The sequence below is a fragment of the Uloborus diversus genome, chromosome 8 (assembly GCF_026930045.1).
Source record: "Uloborus diversus isolate 005 chromosome 8, Udiv.v.3.1, whole genome shotgun sequence".
Lineage (NCBI taxonomy): Eukaryota > Metazoa > Arthropoda > Arachnida > Araneae > Uloboridae > Uloborus > Uloborus diversus.
Window position 1 is genome coordinate 121,746,473 of NC_072738.1, and position 17,382 is coordinate 121,763,854.

A 17,382-nucleotide genomic window follows, 5' to 3' on the forward strand; every position below is an offset into this window, starting at 1 on the left:
TTTATTGTCCATCAGGATTGTCAAATTCATTGAAGAAAGAGGTAGAGCGCGATCCTTTCGAGTCGGTTTGAAATTTCTGAATAGCAAGTGTTCCATTTTGTGCCATGAAAGTGCGTGTTTGAAATTCTGCAACTTTTGAATGGTTGAATAAAATATAACAAAGTAGCATATCAAATTGAAGGAAATTTAAAGCTCTACAACTTTGTCATTGACAATTTTCATGAATACTGATTCTGGTAAGCACTAGGAGCAAATGTTTGACAAAAAGAGAGAATTTTTCCGAAAATCATCGATTTTTCGTAACGTATACCCGGAAAAGTATTTGAAATTTGACACATATGTGTAGAAACAGTTTCATAGTAAATTTATTTAACTTGAATTTTTATTTTAAACGCATTTTTTCCGCCGTTTTTGACATTTTCTCGAAAAACCCAAAATTTTCTTCCCTCCTCCCTCCCACCTTTAGCTCACCCCCCCCCCCCCAGGGTCGGGGACTTTTAGTATGTTTACTTACTAACTATTCCTAACAATATTCTGAAGTCAAAAATTATCGCATATTCCATGCACGCTACACCCCTGTTTTGAGCACTCATTGACTGGACTATAACTCCAGTAGATAGCGGTCTTTGTTGTCGTTTGTTGTTTTATTTTTGCGTTTCTTCATTCTCCTAAAATGAGTCTTACCAGTAAAACAGTTAAGTCACCGGATCGAGTTCAGCCTTGTCACAATAAAGCCTTTCCCTGCATGTTAAACTCTATCTAATCACATTATCAAATTATCATGCCGTGGCGTGAGTTTCATTGTTGAAACACGCGCGTTACTGGAGTTACTGGATCATCGGCTATTATTAATGTGAGGATTCGGTGTCAGTAGTAACAGTAGAACTTCGTTTATTCGGATCAAATTTGTAGCTTTAAAAAAAAAATGGCCACTAAGATAATGTTAAATTATAAAAGCAAGAACGTAACTATGAGTACGCCGAATGTTCCTTTTTGATTTTGATTAAAAGTACAGCTCCTGAAAAGATTGCACATTAAGTTATGGTACTCTAATACCACTACAGCTGAACTACAACAATAAAGTGTTAGATCAGGGCCGTATTTACGGGGAGGGCTTTTAGGGTTCAAACCCTGTCCGAAGTGTTTCAAAACGATTCCAAAAAAAAAAATTTTTTTTTGATGAATAAATTAGTATTACAATTTTATTTTTATTATTTTTATTTATCAATTTCGTTATCAGAGTCGTTAGAAAACAGGCCGACTCCACGTTTATTTTTTTCTGGTATTTTTTCTGGTTATTTTTTTTCTACTCACTGGCTCTCCTAGCATTTTTTAAAAACTGACTACCAATTGGTTTGACTATTACATGTATAAAGACCTTCTAATAAGAAAATAACTGTCATTGGCAACCAGCTAGCTTGATTGCTTATCGAACTTTCTGTAATAGCTACCTACGCCCCGCCATCCTCTAGTTTGCTTGTTTTTCCTTTAACTAATAGCAGCTGTCAGCAAACGGTTTTGTGGCATTTAATTTTCAAGTAATCACTTTCAAATAAAAATAACTAGCTGCATTGCCCGGCTTTGCCCAGTCTACCTTGAAAAAAACCATTGTGTCAAGTGAAGTATCTTCAATAACCAGGATTAAATGAAAGAAAAAAAACCATCATGCAAAATTTTCTCGCCAAACAATGACGACAGAGTGTAAAATACTTTTAAGAAGTTAAAATAAAATGAGAAAGATGGATTTAAAATGCGTAACCATGGAAACACGAAATAAAATAAGTTTAAGAATTGAAAATGAGAAAGATGGAAATAAGCAATGAATTCAAAAAGCGGTACCGTGGAAACGCGAAATAAAATAGTTAAAAACTTGAATAGAGAACAGATTTTTGAACTTCAATTAATTCCCTTGTAACTTCTTTTCTAATGGAGATAGAGGGTTAAACTTTCGACCTTAGGTCGTGTTAGATCTGGAGTAAAAAATACAGCTCTTTCCAATGCTGTCAAAAAGAAAACTGTGGAACAATTCCTTCACTTTTTATTGATGGATTTAATGAAGAAAGTAGTGTCTAAATTTCAGCTAAGCCTAAAAAAATTCGGGCTAAAAACATAAAAAACTCCCACCGCAATTAATTTAAAGCATTGGAACAAATTGCGTAGAACGCGGAAAATTCTTCCCTTTCCAACGATATGTAATATTACTATTTGCGAGTAATTTTTCACCCCCATATTTGAGAATTTATGTGAAAATTGGGCCTAAATAAAAATAAAAAAACTATTCATCGAATTGTTTTTGAACTGGTCTGCAAACCTTCTCAGGACTTAAAGGAACAAACTGTGAAAATTTCAGCAAAATCGGCTGGGTAGTTCTCGAGTTTTGCGAGTTCAAACACACAGACGCTTTTTGGAGACTTCATTTTATACTATGTAGAGATACCATATTTTTTACTTCGATCTCAGTTATAAAATAGTAAAAGGAGCGTATCCCTTGAGCAAATCGGGTCTTGTAGCTTGGGAGGAAACTTCTGAGGGTGTTCGGTAAACTCAAATGAGTGTTGCCGCAAAAGCGCGAATCTAAAAGATCCGAAAAAATATATCTTTTTTAAATCAAAAGACGATATCTATAAGCTTTCTTCTCACTAAAAAGTAGGAAATAAAATAAGAATAATTTCTTGGTTATAACACTCAATAATTTGTAGTTAGTTTTAAAATCTTCATATTGAGGTTAATTCAAAAGCAGCCAATAAAATTAAAAATTGAGCGAAGAAGACTTATAGGTATAAAAAAAGCTGTGAAAAAGCTGTACGGCGTACAAAACTGTATAGCGCCGCATTTAGTGCAAAATTTGCCCACACTTATAAATGAGTGAGCCTTTCTCTGCAATATAATGCCCTATTTTCGTTTAAAATTTCATTGATGAAATAAAATTTAAGATTCATTGGGAAATTTTTTCAGAATTAAAGTATTTATATATTTTTTAAGTTCTGAAATTAACTTAGTGTCACCTAGCAGATGAGTATCACCCGGAGCGAACCACCCTCTCTTAAGAAAAAATTTTTGACTTAGCAAAAAAGCTTTTTTTTTTTTCAAGCTACAGCTTTTAAAAATTGAAAGCACACGATTTGATTAACATCTATTTGTTAAACATTAAAGGGGAGCAAATTAATCCTTTTCATTTTTTTAAAATATGATTTTTAAGTAATCTTAGTTTTGAAATCGCAACTATTGAAAAGTTTGATTATTAAATTGAATTTCTAATGTTGTATGCATCTTAGGTTTACAATAAAATACAACGAAAAAATTTCATTAAAAAAAATGAGATTTCAATCTTTAGAGGTTTTATCCCTTTCCCCAAGAATCAAGAAATAGAGAAAAATAGAAAAAAAAAACCTGGATAAAAAAAAAATTAAAAAAAAAAAATTGTCGGAGTTGCCTATTTTCTTTCAGACTCTGCAGCCCTGGCTAAGTACACTCTCCAAAACGTATTTCTGGTTATAGCCCTGCGCTAGATTGATCATGCTTTATTCATACGACATATGTATTTGAACCAGAAGGCAATGGATCAATTCTTCGGCTGAGAAATTATCTGAAAAACTGTTTTAATATTTTATAATTTCTTTAACAATGCTATGTTATTTTGCTAAAAATTTGATTTTTTTTTGGCGGAATGAACGGTAAGTCTGCTTATTTAAGGATTTGCTTTGCTTTTGGATACCCATACTACTCAGATTTTGCGGATTTTTAATCACCCGGGTTGCTTTCGGTACCAGGTAGTCCGGATAATAAGACGTTGTAAAACTGTACTCGGTGTTTCACTCTACAAAATCGCTCAAATTTGCATTTGCTGCCTATCGCTTCAGCAATAGAATTCAGTGATTCTAAGTTTTTGTTTGAACTATTTGCCTATAGTTCTACATATACATGGATATGTATAACTTTTAAATTTTTATACCATTTGAATTTTGCATACTTATGTTAGGAAAACTCACAATAGCAATACTGTCTAACCACGGATTGTATGGAAAGGCAAACATCCGGTTTACATGCGGAAATGGAAGCATCTATTAGTTTTCAGGGATGTCAGATTTTGCAGATGTATGTTAGCCTAAATTAAGCAGTCTCATTCAAATACGCGCATAAAATTTTTATTTTCCCCCCTTATTCAGATGGAATCGCCTTAACTGGATGCTTGCCAATCCCATACAATCCACGGTCAAACAGTAATTACGTTTTTACAATTTAGTATCAATAATATATAGCGATTCACTCTTGAAAATCACTTGAATTCATATTGAGCTGGCGATGATTTCTACTGATATCTCTTGGGCGGAAAATGGTTGAATATTAAAAGACAAGAGATGACGTCATTTAGTTTCCTAGGTGGTAACGTCCTGAAAAGGCATGCCAAGTCTGCGTTGTCTCAAGAAAAGATCTTTCTCTAAGCCAGAATAAAACTCGAGAAAATGAGTAGTTTCTGTGAGAGTCTAGCAGGAAATTAGTTCTGCACTCGATCTGCATACTGGACAGAAATCGATTGCTGCCTTCGTGAATCCCACGCAGGATTCGGGGAGTTTCAAACGCATCATGGAATAGAGTAGAGAGATAGAAACGAGTTTTAGTGGAGTTATTGTCGAGTGGCCCGATAAAGGACTCGAAATAGTCATATCTGTTATTTATCCGAAGTTGCTACTCTTTTCGATTCTCGTTTTCGTGTTCAGGGATTGGGTAAAATGAATCTCCCAGCATTATTTGTTTGATGTATTCTCGTGTGAGTTTTTCGAATCTTGCACTAAGTCTATACTCATTAATTTTGCGGAATCGAATTTTTTGAAAGGGGATATCCACAAATGATGTCGAGCTTTGAGGGGGAAGGGGCATGATGAAATTGTGAGTTAGTGACAAGGGGGATGGGCTAAGAGGTGTAACATCACGAATTTGTTTAAGAATATGTTTCTAAAAATTTGCGATACATGTGACAAAAGGGGGGGGATAAGGTGATGTGTGACAATTTTGACAAAGGGGAGAGGGGATCCAAAAATTTAAATAAGTGTGACATCCTTCATGGACATCCCCAAAGTTTTTATTCTGAAACAAGCAGAGCAAAAATGTCGATATTGTTTGCTAGGTTAGACAACTTAGGGGCCGTCCTCAAATGATGTCACTTTTTGAAGGGAGGGGAGTTCATGGAAGTGTGACAATTTGTGACTTTGGGAAATACGGGGTGACAAGAAGTGGGACATCATATTTTTTTATGAGAATATGTATGTGAAAAATAGCGTGACATGTGATATGGGGATAAAGCGAATGTGGCACATTATCACAAAAGTGAGAGGGGGTCAAAAAGTGGAAAAAAAGTGTGGCATCATTTATTTACAGCCAATTAGTTTGTACAAGGAAGTAAAATGAAATAGCTAAAATCTGAGTGCGATATCCAGCGGTTCTATTCTTCTACGTTACTCTTGTACTTCATTTCGTACTCGGATATTTACTAATGACAACAAAAAATGATTTCATGATAGTTATGGACTGACTGTCACATGAAACAATTTGATTGATAATGATTGCTTATTACTAATTATTGGAAAAAATTGGAAGTTTTGTACTTTATTCCCACGTTTATAATTATAATTGTGCTAATTTTCTTTTTAGGTTTGATCTGAATCACATGCTTTGATAAAGACGATTGTTCTTCAAGGACATGAAACGAAAATAAAACAACTGAAAAATGAATGTAATGTGCTTAGAAACCACATTACCATCTTTTCACCTATTGAAGCAATTCAGATTTATTTTCACGCATCGTAAACTTTCCAAATCTCTGGATGAAGAACGATGAGAAGATGAGAAAAATTATGTCAGTTTTCTATTGTACAGTAACTTTTAAAGAATGTGAATGAGACCGCAAAAGAGTAGCAAAAAATGTGGGAAAGGAACTGACAATTCGGTTACGGAACAATAGGTTCAGCTCACCTTTCTCTCCTTTAAGGTCAACTGTGTTGTAATTTCTTTGCGTAATCTAAAAAATCTGTGTACCTTTCCTGTATTTGTTTTTTTTTTTTACATCACACCATTGCTGAAATTCATTCATTAGGATTATTGAGTTTTGAATGAAATATTGCAGAAATTTATATTTATTTCATTTTTGACATTTGCAGTAATTTTCTAGTCATCGTAACGTTTTTACTCAAGAGAAATGAATTTGTTTGAAAATTTTGTCTTAAAGGAAATTTTCAAGTTCAGTCATGGTATGTCTGTTGAAGTCTGAGTGCTGAAAAGCTTCTGGCGATTTTCTTCATGACGAAAGTTGAAATTCAATGCTATTCAGAAACATCTCTTGATTATTATTGCTGCACACTATTTATTTCATACTAAGTTATTTAGCATTTTTCAATCTACCAGTGTTCCTAAAAGAATAAAATTACATTCCATCAGTTTTGTTCCGTATTTCGGAATGAAGCTTAGATCTTGACATTGAAGTTTTTGAACTCTTCATACATTTCACCCGATAATGTGTTCCTAGAACTAAATGAGTTATTCAAAATTGGACAAAATGGCTATATCGCCAACGGCAAATGGTTCTGCCAACAGACCTATGACATTGGCTCCGCCTTCAATGGGCAGGCCTAGAAAGTACAGTTTACCTGTCATCTACCCAAGACCATCCTTATCAGTTTATGCCGCCAATGCTGAAACCACGAAAGATTCCATTCTACGCCGCAGGAAATTCAGCCAAGTTGGACAAGTTGTTGGCCACCGTCTGTCGACCACGATAGGTTGGCGAAGTCCTGTGTCCCAACAAGATGTTGTCAACCAAGCCAAAAGTCTTTGTGGGAGATACTTGAGATCAAAGCTGCGGTCCTGTTCCGCAGTTCACAAAAAACTGGGACTTCAAAGGCTCAAGAGCGTGAGCAATCTTGCCTGTAGCTCGAATACTGCGGAAATTGCAAACGAGTTGAGGTAAGTGTTAAATATTACGCATCCAAATCTATTTTTACTACAAACTGTTGAAAATGAATTTCCATGTTTCATCAAGAACCGAGTAAAGAAATTACGCTGAGAGGCGCCGTTTACGAAGGAATTGAAGCCGGAAGTTGCCCCTCTGTATCCCAAGATCCTTAGCTCTTGCTAAATATCTTGAGATACATTTTTATTCAAAACATTCCATTACTGAATCTCAATTGGTAGTTAATTTAAACTTCGATATTGTTGCAAGTTTATGAAGCACGGTTTTTAAATTGCATTGAAAACATGAATTAAAATGCGGACCAATCCGGCAGCTACATTATTCGGTCCCTTCGTGAGATTGGTGAAAACTATTCTCGTGAAGCAACCATGTTATCATAACCCCACTCATCATTACACCACTGTATCCCATGATTCCAGCTTCAAGTTCATCTTCTTATCACCATAAACGGGACCTGGGTGGGGACCTCTTGGTAAATTTCTTTACTCTATGATCAAGAAGTTGTTTGAATCCACGCGGTAAAAAATTCGGAATACTTCCGGGTAATATAACGTTCCGAGATTTCAAAGCACGTTACACCAGTTTTGAGAACCAAGTTTTTTTGCTAAAAAGGTTTCCTGAATCGCAACAAGTTTCAGAAATGTCGATTTTACATTGTAGTGAAAAACATTTTTATCATCTAAAGCAGTCTAAAATTGTATTAGACTTTTTTAGTTTAGGCCTCTCCGGACTGGCTGAGCTCCAATGCAGTCTCCGGATATTGTAGCTTTCAAGGAACTACTTGCAATTCCGTCTTAGATTGGGCAGCAGTTGCTTTAGGAACTTTCCCGGGGCATCAGGAAGGCACCTAGCTATTACTATATACATATACAAGTTTCCGTTGAAAGCTTTTGTCGGATGTCTTTTCATCCATAAGCTCATTACTTTTTCCATTGAAAAAGGCGTTCCCTGTAACGCCGAAACACGTGTCTGCTGTAATTCGCAAATTTGTGCTTTTTTTTTAACGTTGTTTTTTTTACTTTATGACTGGCTTTGTTTGGAAAAGTTTCTGATTCTTTTCGAAAAGATTATAGGTTAATTTCAGGAATATTACTACGTTCGGGAAACTTTCCTGGATTTTACCAGATTTGTTACTGGCAGAAGTTAGGCACATTAGATATCCATTAATTTCCAGGAACGTTTCGAAGTTTTTTTTTTTTTTTAGAGTGTAGCAAACTTCAGCTAGAATCGTCTTACTGGTGACAAGTTTTACCAATTTAATGGTGCTTATACAAACATTATCACCAATAAGGTTGAAGCTAAATTTCGCTAGCTTTAAACAAATTCTTGGTGAAACATAGAATTTTGTTTTTAACAATGTAGTTCTGGAAGGACTGCTTGTTATTACTTTCTTCAATATATTTGTTTCCTCCAACAGATTACTCACGAACGAGCTCGAGAACTCCCACCCCAAGTTGTTCCAAAGTGTAGCTTCGAACGTCGGTTTGCATAGTCTGCCCTCCGAGGCTGCTGTCCATAATGTATTCGCCGCCGTGGCGGAGGAAATATTTCGTGGTGATGTGACGTGGGGGCGCATTGTGGCCCTTTTCGCAATGACGGGGGCCCTAGCCATGGACTGTGTAAAAGGGGGTCACCCAGAGTATGTTCTTGGACTTGTACAGAGGATGGGCATCTTTGTGGAGAATGATGTGGCACCATGGATATGTCAGCAAGGAGGATGGGTAAGTTGCATTCAGAGAATTTCTATTTGTCATATGATTTTAACACATGGAGGATACAAAGGAGGGGCGGTGGGGGCGATCGCCCCCTCCTCAAGCCGAAATGCAGGGACTTTCTTTAGGCATATTTTCGATACAAAAGTTAAAAACGCAATTTTACATAATCCTCGATGGTGTTAAGAGAAAGGAAGCTCTTCTCCGGAATTCTGCCGCAATGGATGTCTTGAAAACGAAATCGGTGCCCATATTTTATTGCTCTAGAGAAGGGACCGGAACTTTCTACAGGATTTTTTTTCGAAATTTAAGTTCCAAAACTTCAATTTTAGACGGCATTAGAGATAGATTTATGGGGGCTTTCCCTGAATATTTTTCGAAGAAACACAACTATGCAAGTGATGTGGTTCAGTACATTCCTCCGAAAATTTTTCGAAATTTAGGTTCCATAGAATGAAGAGTAAAAAATAATCGCCCCCTCCTTAAAAATTTTCTGGATCCGCCCTTAAGGACGCATTTCATTTGAAAAGCAAAATTATTTGCTAATTTCTTCAAGATTGATATTTACTCATGAACCTGAAACTGAATTAAGTTCTTCTTATATATTAAGGATTTACTCATGCGCGTAAAAGTTTTTCATCTTCGCAACGTACTTAGTTTTACTCATTTCAAATTACTTCATTCGAATTTAGGATGGTCAATTTTGAACATAATCCCATGAAAGCTCTGCAATAAAAAGGGAGAGGAAATGTAACAAGCATTAGTTGAATATTAGAAATAAAATTTAATAAAATACAAAAGTCTATGTACAGGGTGTTCAGTTTTAACCTGCAAGACCTTTATTTTCGCAACCATTAGTCCTAGATGTATACTTCTAGTTGCAAAAATGTTCAAGATCAGATGCAGGGTTAAGATATTGAAAGTTTGGAGTAAAAATAAAAAGGAGTAAAAATACACAATTTAACTTTTTATACGGACCCCAAGTCCCCTAACTTATATTTAAGGAAATAATCTCCATTGAAAAATAGTTCCAACGCAAAAAGTTTGAAATTAGTACGACCAATATTCACCGAGAAATGAAACGCAGAGTTTTGTGACTTACACCACTTTTCACTCACCGTCAATAACACCTTTTGAGGGAAAATATAATGGTTTAACAAGTGTTTAAAATTACATGTGTGCACAGTGTGATTTTTCAAATTATTCGTCTTTTTGTAGAGGGTTTTGCGTATCACGGCGTAACATTTTCATTTATTTTTGAATAGCAATGAAAAATATAAATACCTTGTTTTTCTTACTTTGACGACCTGTCATTCTTCTAAAAGAGCGATAAGTTCCAATCTCATCTCCTATATGGTCCCTTAAATCTTAAAACTGGAATGTCTCCTTGAGTTTTGGTTGCACAAATGTCAAGTTTTTTTTTTGTGTGTGTTAGTACTATCTTTAAATGGAGATTATTTCTCTACATATTAGTTAGGGGACCTAGGGCCCGTATAAAAAGTTAAATTTCGTATTTTTTGACTCATTTTTATTTTTGCTTCAAACTCTCAATATCTTAACCATGCATCTGGTTTTGAACATTTATGCAATTGGTAGTATAAATCTAGGACTAACGGTTCTGAAAATAAAGGTCTTGCAGTTTAAAACAGAACACTCTATATATAGCTCGTTATACGTTTTGTCGCCATTTGTGTCAAATTGATTAAGTGTTGGTACTACTAGACAGCGATATGTTTTGAACGGAAAGTATTTTTATGTCTGTCCAAATGTTCTTTTCTGAATTCCATCAAATGTAACGAGTTCTTTCTCAATTACAATTATTTTATTTTACTCTAAATGTTTCTCATCGTTAGTCGTTTTTCGAGTTTATTATATACTATTAGTGTATTGTAAACACTTAAAAGAAATCTAAGGAGAAATTTTTTTATTTTAATGCTAAGGAGATGCATTAAACAGACAAAATAGGTTTAAATGAGACTTTTCAGAATTATAACTAACTTAACCACGCAGCAATTGGTATCTCTCTGGTAGCCCCTAATGTCGATGGTTTGCCTTACTTCAGGGTGCTCCTTTTTCATTTGAATTTCTTACTTGGATACTCATATTCTCTAAACTTTCGGCCATGTAAATCTTACTTCATTGGTTCTACCTTATTGTTTCTTAATTCTAAACAGGTCTCAAGTAAAAATTATTTGGAGTAAATTTTTAATTATATTTGCGTCTGTTGACTTTTTGTAGTTTTATTAAACAACTTTCAACTAATAGATGTGCATCCATTACATTACTTCTGTTACCTAGGAAATAAAGCGTGACTGAGTCGATAAAAGTTTTATCCAGGAGATACGTTTATTTATTTATTTGTGTTGATTTCTATAAATGGATTGTCATTTATGATCTTTATGAAATGAAAATGTGTTTCTTGAAATCTTAATGTATTATACCTCTGTATACAATATAAAAAGTTGAGTTGAGATGGTGCTTGAATTCCAATTTTGAAAAAAAAAAATGGACACATGACCTTTTATTTCACAGGTACAGATTTGTAAAACAAAGTAAACCTTAAGTAGTTTTTTACTGAAGTTAGAAGTTTTCACCAAATTTAAATGAATGAAATAATGAGTATTTCCAGATTTAGTAACAAATAGAAATTTCAAAAATATCTCGAGGCAGTCGAATATTAGAATAGTGTCACTAATAAGAAGAAAAAAAAGGCTCTTCCTTGGTAAATATTCCGCTGAAAACAGATTAAGAACGAAGTTGTAATGTCACGTTCCTATTAAGTAAATATTAATCAATTTCGCCTGAAGAGATGAACTACATGTTAATCATTTTTACATTTACCACCTTCCCAAAGTTCACGCAAAAGACTTATAATTTTTCGCCTCTCGTTAACTTGCTGTCCTAAAAATACTCCGGAAATGCAATTAACTACTTTCCTAGCGGCATTAATTTAACGGATTATTGCTTCAGTTCTTCCGCTTTCCAATATTATGGTTACAAAAAGGAACTTCAAAGTAAATGAGTTTTAAGATTGCAAGGTTTTTCCAGATATCCGTTCTTAAAAAAAAAGCTTTTTTGGTGCTTTTATTTGTTTATTTTATGTTATCAAAACTTATTGAGGCAATGCCTCAAATGATTTTTACTATTTTATTTATTTTGTTTTCTTTATTTTAATGAAATTTTAATTGCTGAACATGTGATGTAAGTCACCTTGATTTATATTAAAGCCACTTTGCCCGAAATAGAAAATTAAAAGGTTATTTGGTTCGCCTATATATTTACAAATAATGGATGATGAATTTCTCGCCAATTTGCTATGTTCATTTGCTTCCCATGTTATGGTAATTTACTCGTACACGTTATGATAATTTACTCGTCCATGTTATGATAATTTGCTTAGTAAAATTTTCTTTAATTTGAAATAGAAAAAGAACAAAATGAAATTTTCGAAAAATCGCTTCGAGGTACTCACCCCCATGCTACAAACTAATTCTGTGCCGAATTTAATGAAAATCGGCCGAACGGTTTAGGCGTATGTGCGTAACAGACATACAAACATCCAGAGACACAGACTTTCAACTCTATTATTAGTAACTAGTGATACCCGCACGACTTTGCGCGTAGTAGAAAATTAAAAGGTCATTTGGTTCGCCTGTATATTTACAAATAATGGATGATGAATTTCTCGCCAATATGGCTATGTTCATTTGCTCGCCTACGTTACGGTTCCACGTTATGAAAATTTGGTAATTTGCTCTTCCATTTATGATAATTTGCTGGGTAAAATGTTTTTAAAATTGGAGTAGGAAAAGAACAAAATTGAATTTTTGAAAAATCGCTTCGAGGTGCACACCCCCATGCTATAAACTAATTCTGTGCCAAATTTCGTGAAAATCGGCCGAACGATTTAGGCGCTATGCGCATCGCAGAGATCCAGACAGAGAGACTTTCAGCTTTATTATTAGTACAGGTAGAGAAGATACTACTTTTTCAAACCCTTTACGGTGCACATTGAATTTAAATCGAAGGAATTATTTTTAGTTATTAGTTAAATGAACTTTTTAAAAGACCGGGAGAATCATTGCACTATGGTCTTCCCATGTACAAGTTTTTGTGAAAGACACGCTCAACAATTTGTTTTTTATTTGAAAAATCAGTTTTTTGAGTAGTAATGTGATTTTGTTTTAAAATTTTCATTTGACATAAGTCTCATCTTTAAAAAAAAATGCATTTCATCAATATTTTTCTAACCATCACAAGCATTTTCCGCTTATTAAAAACGGTCCATTGTTTTAAAACTTTTATGAGCTTTAGACCAATATACTGAAGCAATCTCTGTGTCATCTGCGTTTACTAGATCTTTCTCATTTTCGTTGTTTCTTCTTATTTAGTACTCCGTTTCTTTCCTTCTAATCCGACATTGGAAAATTTTTGTGATGAACATTATGTATTAAATATCCTCTGTCACTCTCTGCTGTAGGGGGTAGTGACTAGAGAGCTAGGGGTGGGAAGGATAGTCATCGAAAAAGATCATGCGAACGAGGTGTAAACAATTTGATTGCATGTTTATTTACAATTCCAATTTCTAAAATCGAATTGCCTTACTTACAAGCATCTACATGGTTTACACAAAAAAAAAAAAAAAAATGCTGCATACCTGTGCCATCTATGATAAAAAAGTTCATTAATAATCCTGTCTATATATTTTTAACAGAACGGAACTCATCTAGGGGTATTAAATCTAAAATAAGGGGAGACACAAGACAGGCCCGCTCCAAGCCTGTTCGGCACCGTCGTGCAAATGTCTTTTGAGCGCCTTCATGCAGTAACGTTAGAGCAAAATATAGACAACACCTGGGTTGAGGTTTTATAAACAAATGTAAAAAGAAGAAAAAAAAACGCGTTTGCCATTAAATTTATCAAAAAAAGAAAAACAGTCAGTATTTTTAAATTTTGGTCAACGTTTTTACTTCACATCTCGAAATCATTTCAAGTAGGGGGGGGGGGAGGCGATCGAGATTGACTTTTGAAATCTGACTTTTTCTCTTGGAAACCTTGCATTGAGCTGCTGTTAAAAAAGAGATGGCCAGTTTCAGTTAATCAAAGCGTTTTACGCCAGCAATTTAAAAAAAAAATCTTTGAATTTGATTGAAATAATTATTGCTTATTTTAGTCTAATAACTAAAAAAGAAAATTGAAACGGCTATTATGCAGCCTAAATTTCCAGCTTTAGCCCTGGCTATAGGGCGGTAACTTACTGAATTTGATATTCTGTCCAGAAAAAGCAAGTTGTCTATTCCGGACTTCGCATTAGGCAATATTTAGTTTGTTTCTGAAGTAAATGTTTTAAAATGTAGAAACTTGTGAAAATCCACTTTACCGAGATAGTGGAGTTTTTCAGGTATGCCTGCTCGGAAAAAAACAAAAAGAGCGTGTTTTTTTGGGCTGGGCCCGGTCTGACGAACCTTACCTTTGATATGCTAATGCATTTTTGGAAAAAGAACATATTTTAGCTATCAAAGTTAACGCCGCTATAAATATCTAATTTATGAATAATTCAAATTTTTATGCCTGTCAAAACATGACAACAGAGTACTGAATATATTTCTAAATTGAAGTAGAAAATATTCCCCCTTAAAATCTGAAATTGAAATCATTTCAGGTAAAATCAAAAATTCTAAAATACAGAGCCGTTATAAAAGGCATTGCATTGATTATCTAAAACATAGATGTAATCTTTCCAAAGCTTTTCTTTTTTTTTTAAATTTAATACACAAACAGTTAAATGAAAAAAAGGAGGGAGGATTAAAGGGGGAGGATAACCGGGTAATTATGGTGAAGTCTTTACATTTTGGAAGTAAAAAGTTAACTTAAATTATTGTCTACAATAAATAAATATTACGCACATCTAAATAGCATGCAAATGTGCTTGCCGTATTTGTTTATGTATTATAACACGAGACGGTGGAATTACCACGAATTAAAAATCACAAAATGACTTTTATTGCACAAATTATAATACAAGATGTTTCTCCGCAAGAACCAAAATGGGAAAAAGAAAATTTTTTGAGACTTATAGGCCACATTGAGATGGAAAATGCTGATGCATGCATAATTAAAATCACTTGTTTTCGGTGTACGAGAATGGGATTTTAGAGCTCCAAAAACGCAATTTAAGTAATTTTCGAACGCAGTTTCAAGCGATGTTGTAAGGTATTCGGGGGCTTTCCCTTTTAATCTTGCAAAATTGAAGATCGAGTGGACGAAATTTGAAATGCTCCGTAATGCTTTTGGCGGGGGGGGGGGGGGGGGCAGATTCGGAGGAGTAGCATTTTGAAGACTTCCTCAATTTTAGACAAACTGGAAAAAAGAAAAATAATGTGGGAAAAAGAAAATAAATGGGAAAATGGGAGGGGGATGGGATTAGTAGATCAATTAGTTGTAACTATTGAAACTTTTTTATTCAAAGATTTCTTTTTTTAAAAAAATTAGTTTTACCCCAACATCATAAGTTTTACCCTATACCCCACCAGAGCTCGGCGCCTTTTGACTCTGGCGCCCTCGTGCGACGCACGACCTTGCATATAGGGACGGCGCGGTCTTGTAAGGGAGCTCCTTGTATCACAGAAAATAAAATTTGATCTCATTACTGCCACGTGTTAATGGGGAATGGCACGGAGGTGAAAATTTATTGTGTGACATGACTCCTTGTCCTTCTGAAACGAACTTAAACACAATATCAAAAAATTAAATACACTTAAACAATTAGTACTTGAGACACTTGTGAAAGGAATAATAAATAAGTATATACTTTTAATTAAACAAGTTATTAAGCAACATAAACAGCCCACAAGGTGTGTGACATGCCACAGGGGTGAGAATTCACATGTTGTGGACCAAAAATTTACTAAAATAAAAATTATTATTAAAAAATTGTTGGCAGGTTTAAATAGATATATTTTTGATGAAATTAAAAATCATCGTTAAATGAATTGTCTTAAAGTTTTTACTGCAAAAGGCGTGTGACAGAAAAGTTACTTTTTAAAAAATGACCCTCATATTAACTTTCGAAAACTTTAAAAGGTGTTTTTAGAGTAAAGCTGTAGATCAGCAGTCGCCAGCCGCCAAACGGCAAACATTTCACTGAAAATGGCTACCAAAAGATCAAACCACAGTCGCCAGTATTGCCGACCTTGTCTGATGGCAAAGATTTTTTTTTTCATCGTTCATTTTAGATGTAACATTTTCATTTAAAGTAACAAAATCAACTTTTCGTGACATCTTTTTACGTCAATTTGTATTTAAAAATGGTCCGTTTTTACTTTCTTTTTTTGGTAAATAGTTCGTGTTTGCCTTTGCGACCTTTTACCCCTTAATTCTCTGAAAAATATCGTGTCAAGTGAAATATCTTAGTTGTAAGCTTACATCTTTATGCTAAAAAATATTTGAATTGAAATTTTGCTTGTTTTTGTAGAGTTTCATCTTCCCGTCTGTTGTTCTTGTTAATAGCAAATAGGTGATTTACTTTTTGCTCTGTGTATATACATTTTCAAAAATGGCTACCACAAGTTTAAAAGCTGCTACCTTTTTTTGTGACTTTAGTAACCAGTAACTATAAGATTCGAAATTCTTAGTTTACAGATTTTTTTAGAGTACACAATCTACGTTTCGTGAAGGCAAATAAACTTCATTTTTCACTGAAAAATATGCAAATAATTTGCCGATGAACTATTTTCAGACTGTCATCTTTGATATACTATTTATTGTGAAGAACTTTCTTTGGCTATCATCTTAATCATTGCTAAAAGTTCGGGACCGATCTAAGCCTTCACGCCTTCTTGCTTCGCCAGCTCTGTAATCTATGGAGTGTCAGTCGGGTGGTTAGATAAATGATGCATTATAGAGAAGAAATTCCGCAAATTCGCGAGCGCATTACTAAAAAATGAAGGATGTTTTTGAATTTGAGCGTCAAATTCAGGGTTCGTTGAAAAACAGCGGAAAATTACAAAGAACTCGGATATTTTAACTTCGTACTCGCGAATTAAGAAAAAATAAAGTAGTTTGTAATTTTATAGATTTTAATTCAGTAAACAGTGCCCAATTAAAAAATATAAAAACTTTCTTGACAGAAAATAATATTCATCATTTGCTCATTGAAAATTTCATTCACTGCAGCATTGCATAAAAAACTAGTATGTTGTGGCCATCACGAAACTTTCTTCTATATTTTTCCTTTTTCTGATCCCTCCCCATGCTTGACGAGGAAGCAATATTCCTAACAGAAACAAAATTACACATGCAAAAACTTGACGACCATCCCAATGTCTGAATTATTGTAAAAACAAAACAAAGAGCGAAAATTGAAAGTTACTTTAAAAGCCTTACTTGAATTAATTACAAATATTTTATTTATTAACTAACATAAGATGGCAACAGTTAAAAATTTTAAATCATTGAGATAATATTTCCGATCATTTCCATGCAATTAAAATCACGAGAAATACGCAGACGACAATCTATTACGATTTATCTTTCTTATTGTTGCATTAATAAAAATATTTTTATTCGCAAAAAAAAAAAAAAAAATCAACACCTCTTGGAGCGATTGGCGTCAAAATTGAACCAAAGCCTGTTTACATATGGATTCACATATATTCCAAATTTCAACCAGAACGTAGCATTACTTCTTGAGATAGGGCACTCACA

General features: G+C 34.2%; 1 protein-coding gene across 1 annotated transcript in view; it reads left to right on the forward strand.

Moving 5' to 3' along the window:
• Nucleotides 1-17,382, forward strand: part of LOC129227277 (bcl-2-related ovarian killer protein-like) — a 231,172-nt gene that overhangs the window by 24,874 nt on the left and 188,916 nt on the right. The window contains exons 2-3 of the mRNA XM_054861801.1: nt 5,650-6,957; nt 8,382-8,685. Coding sequence (XP_054717776.1) covers nt 6,527-6,957; nt 8,382-8,685 — 735 coding nt within the window. The 5' untranslated portion in view covers nt 5,650-6,526. The remainder of the gene's footprint in view (nt 1-5,649; nt 6,958-8,381; nt 8,686-17,382) is intronic.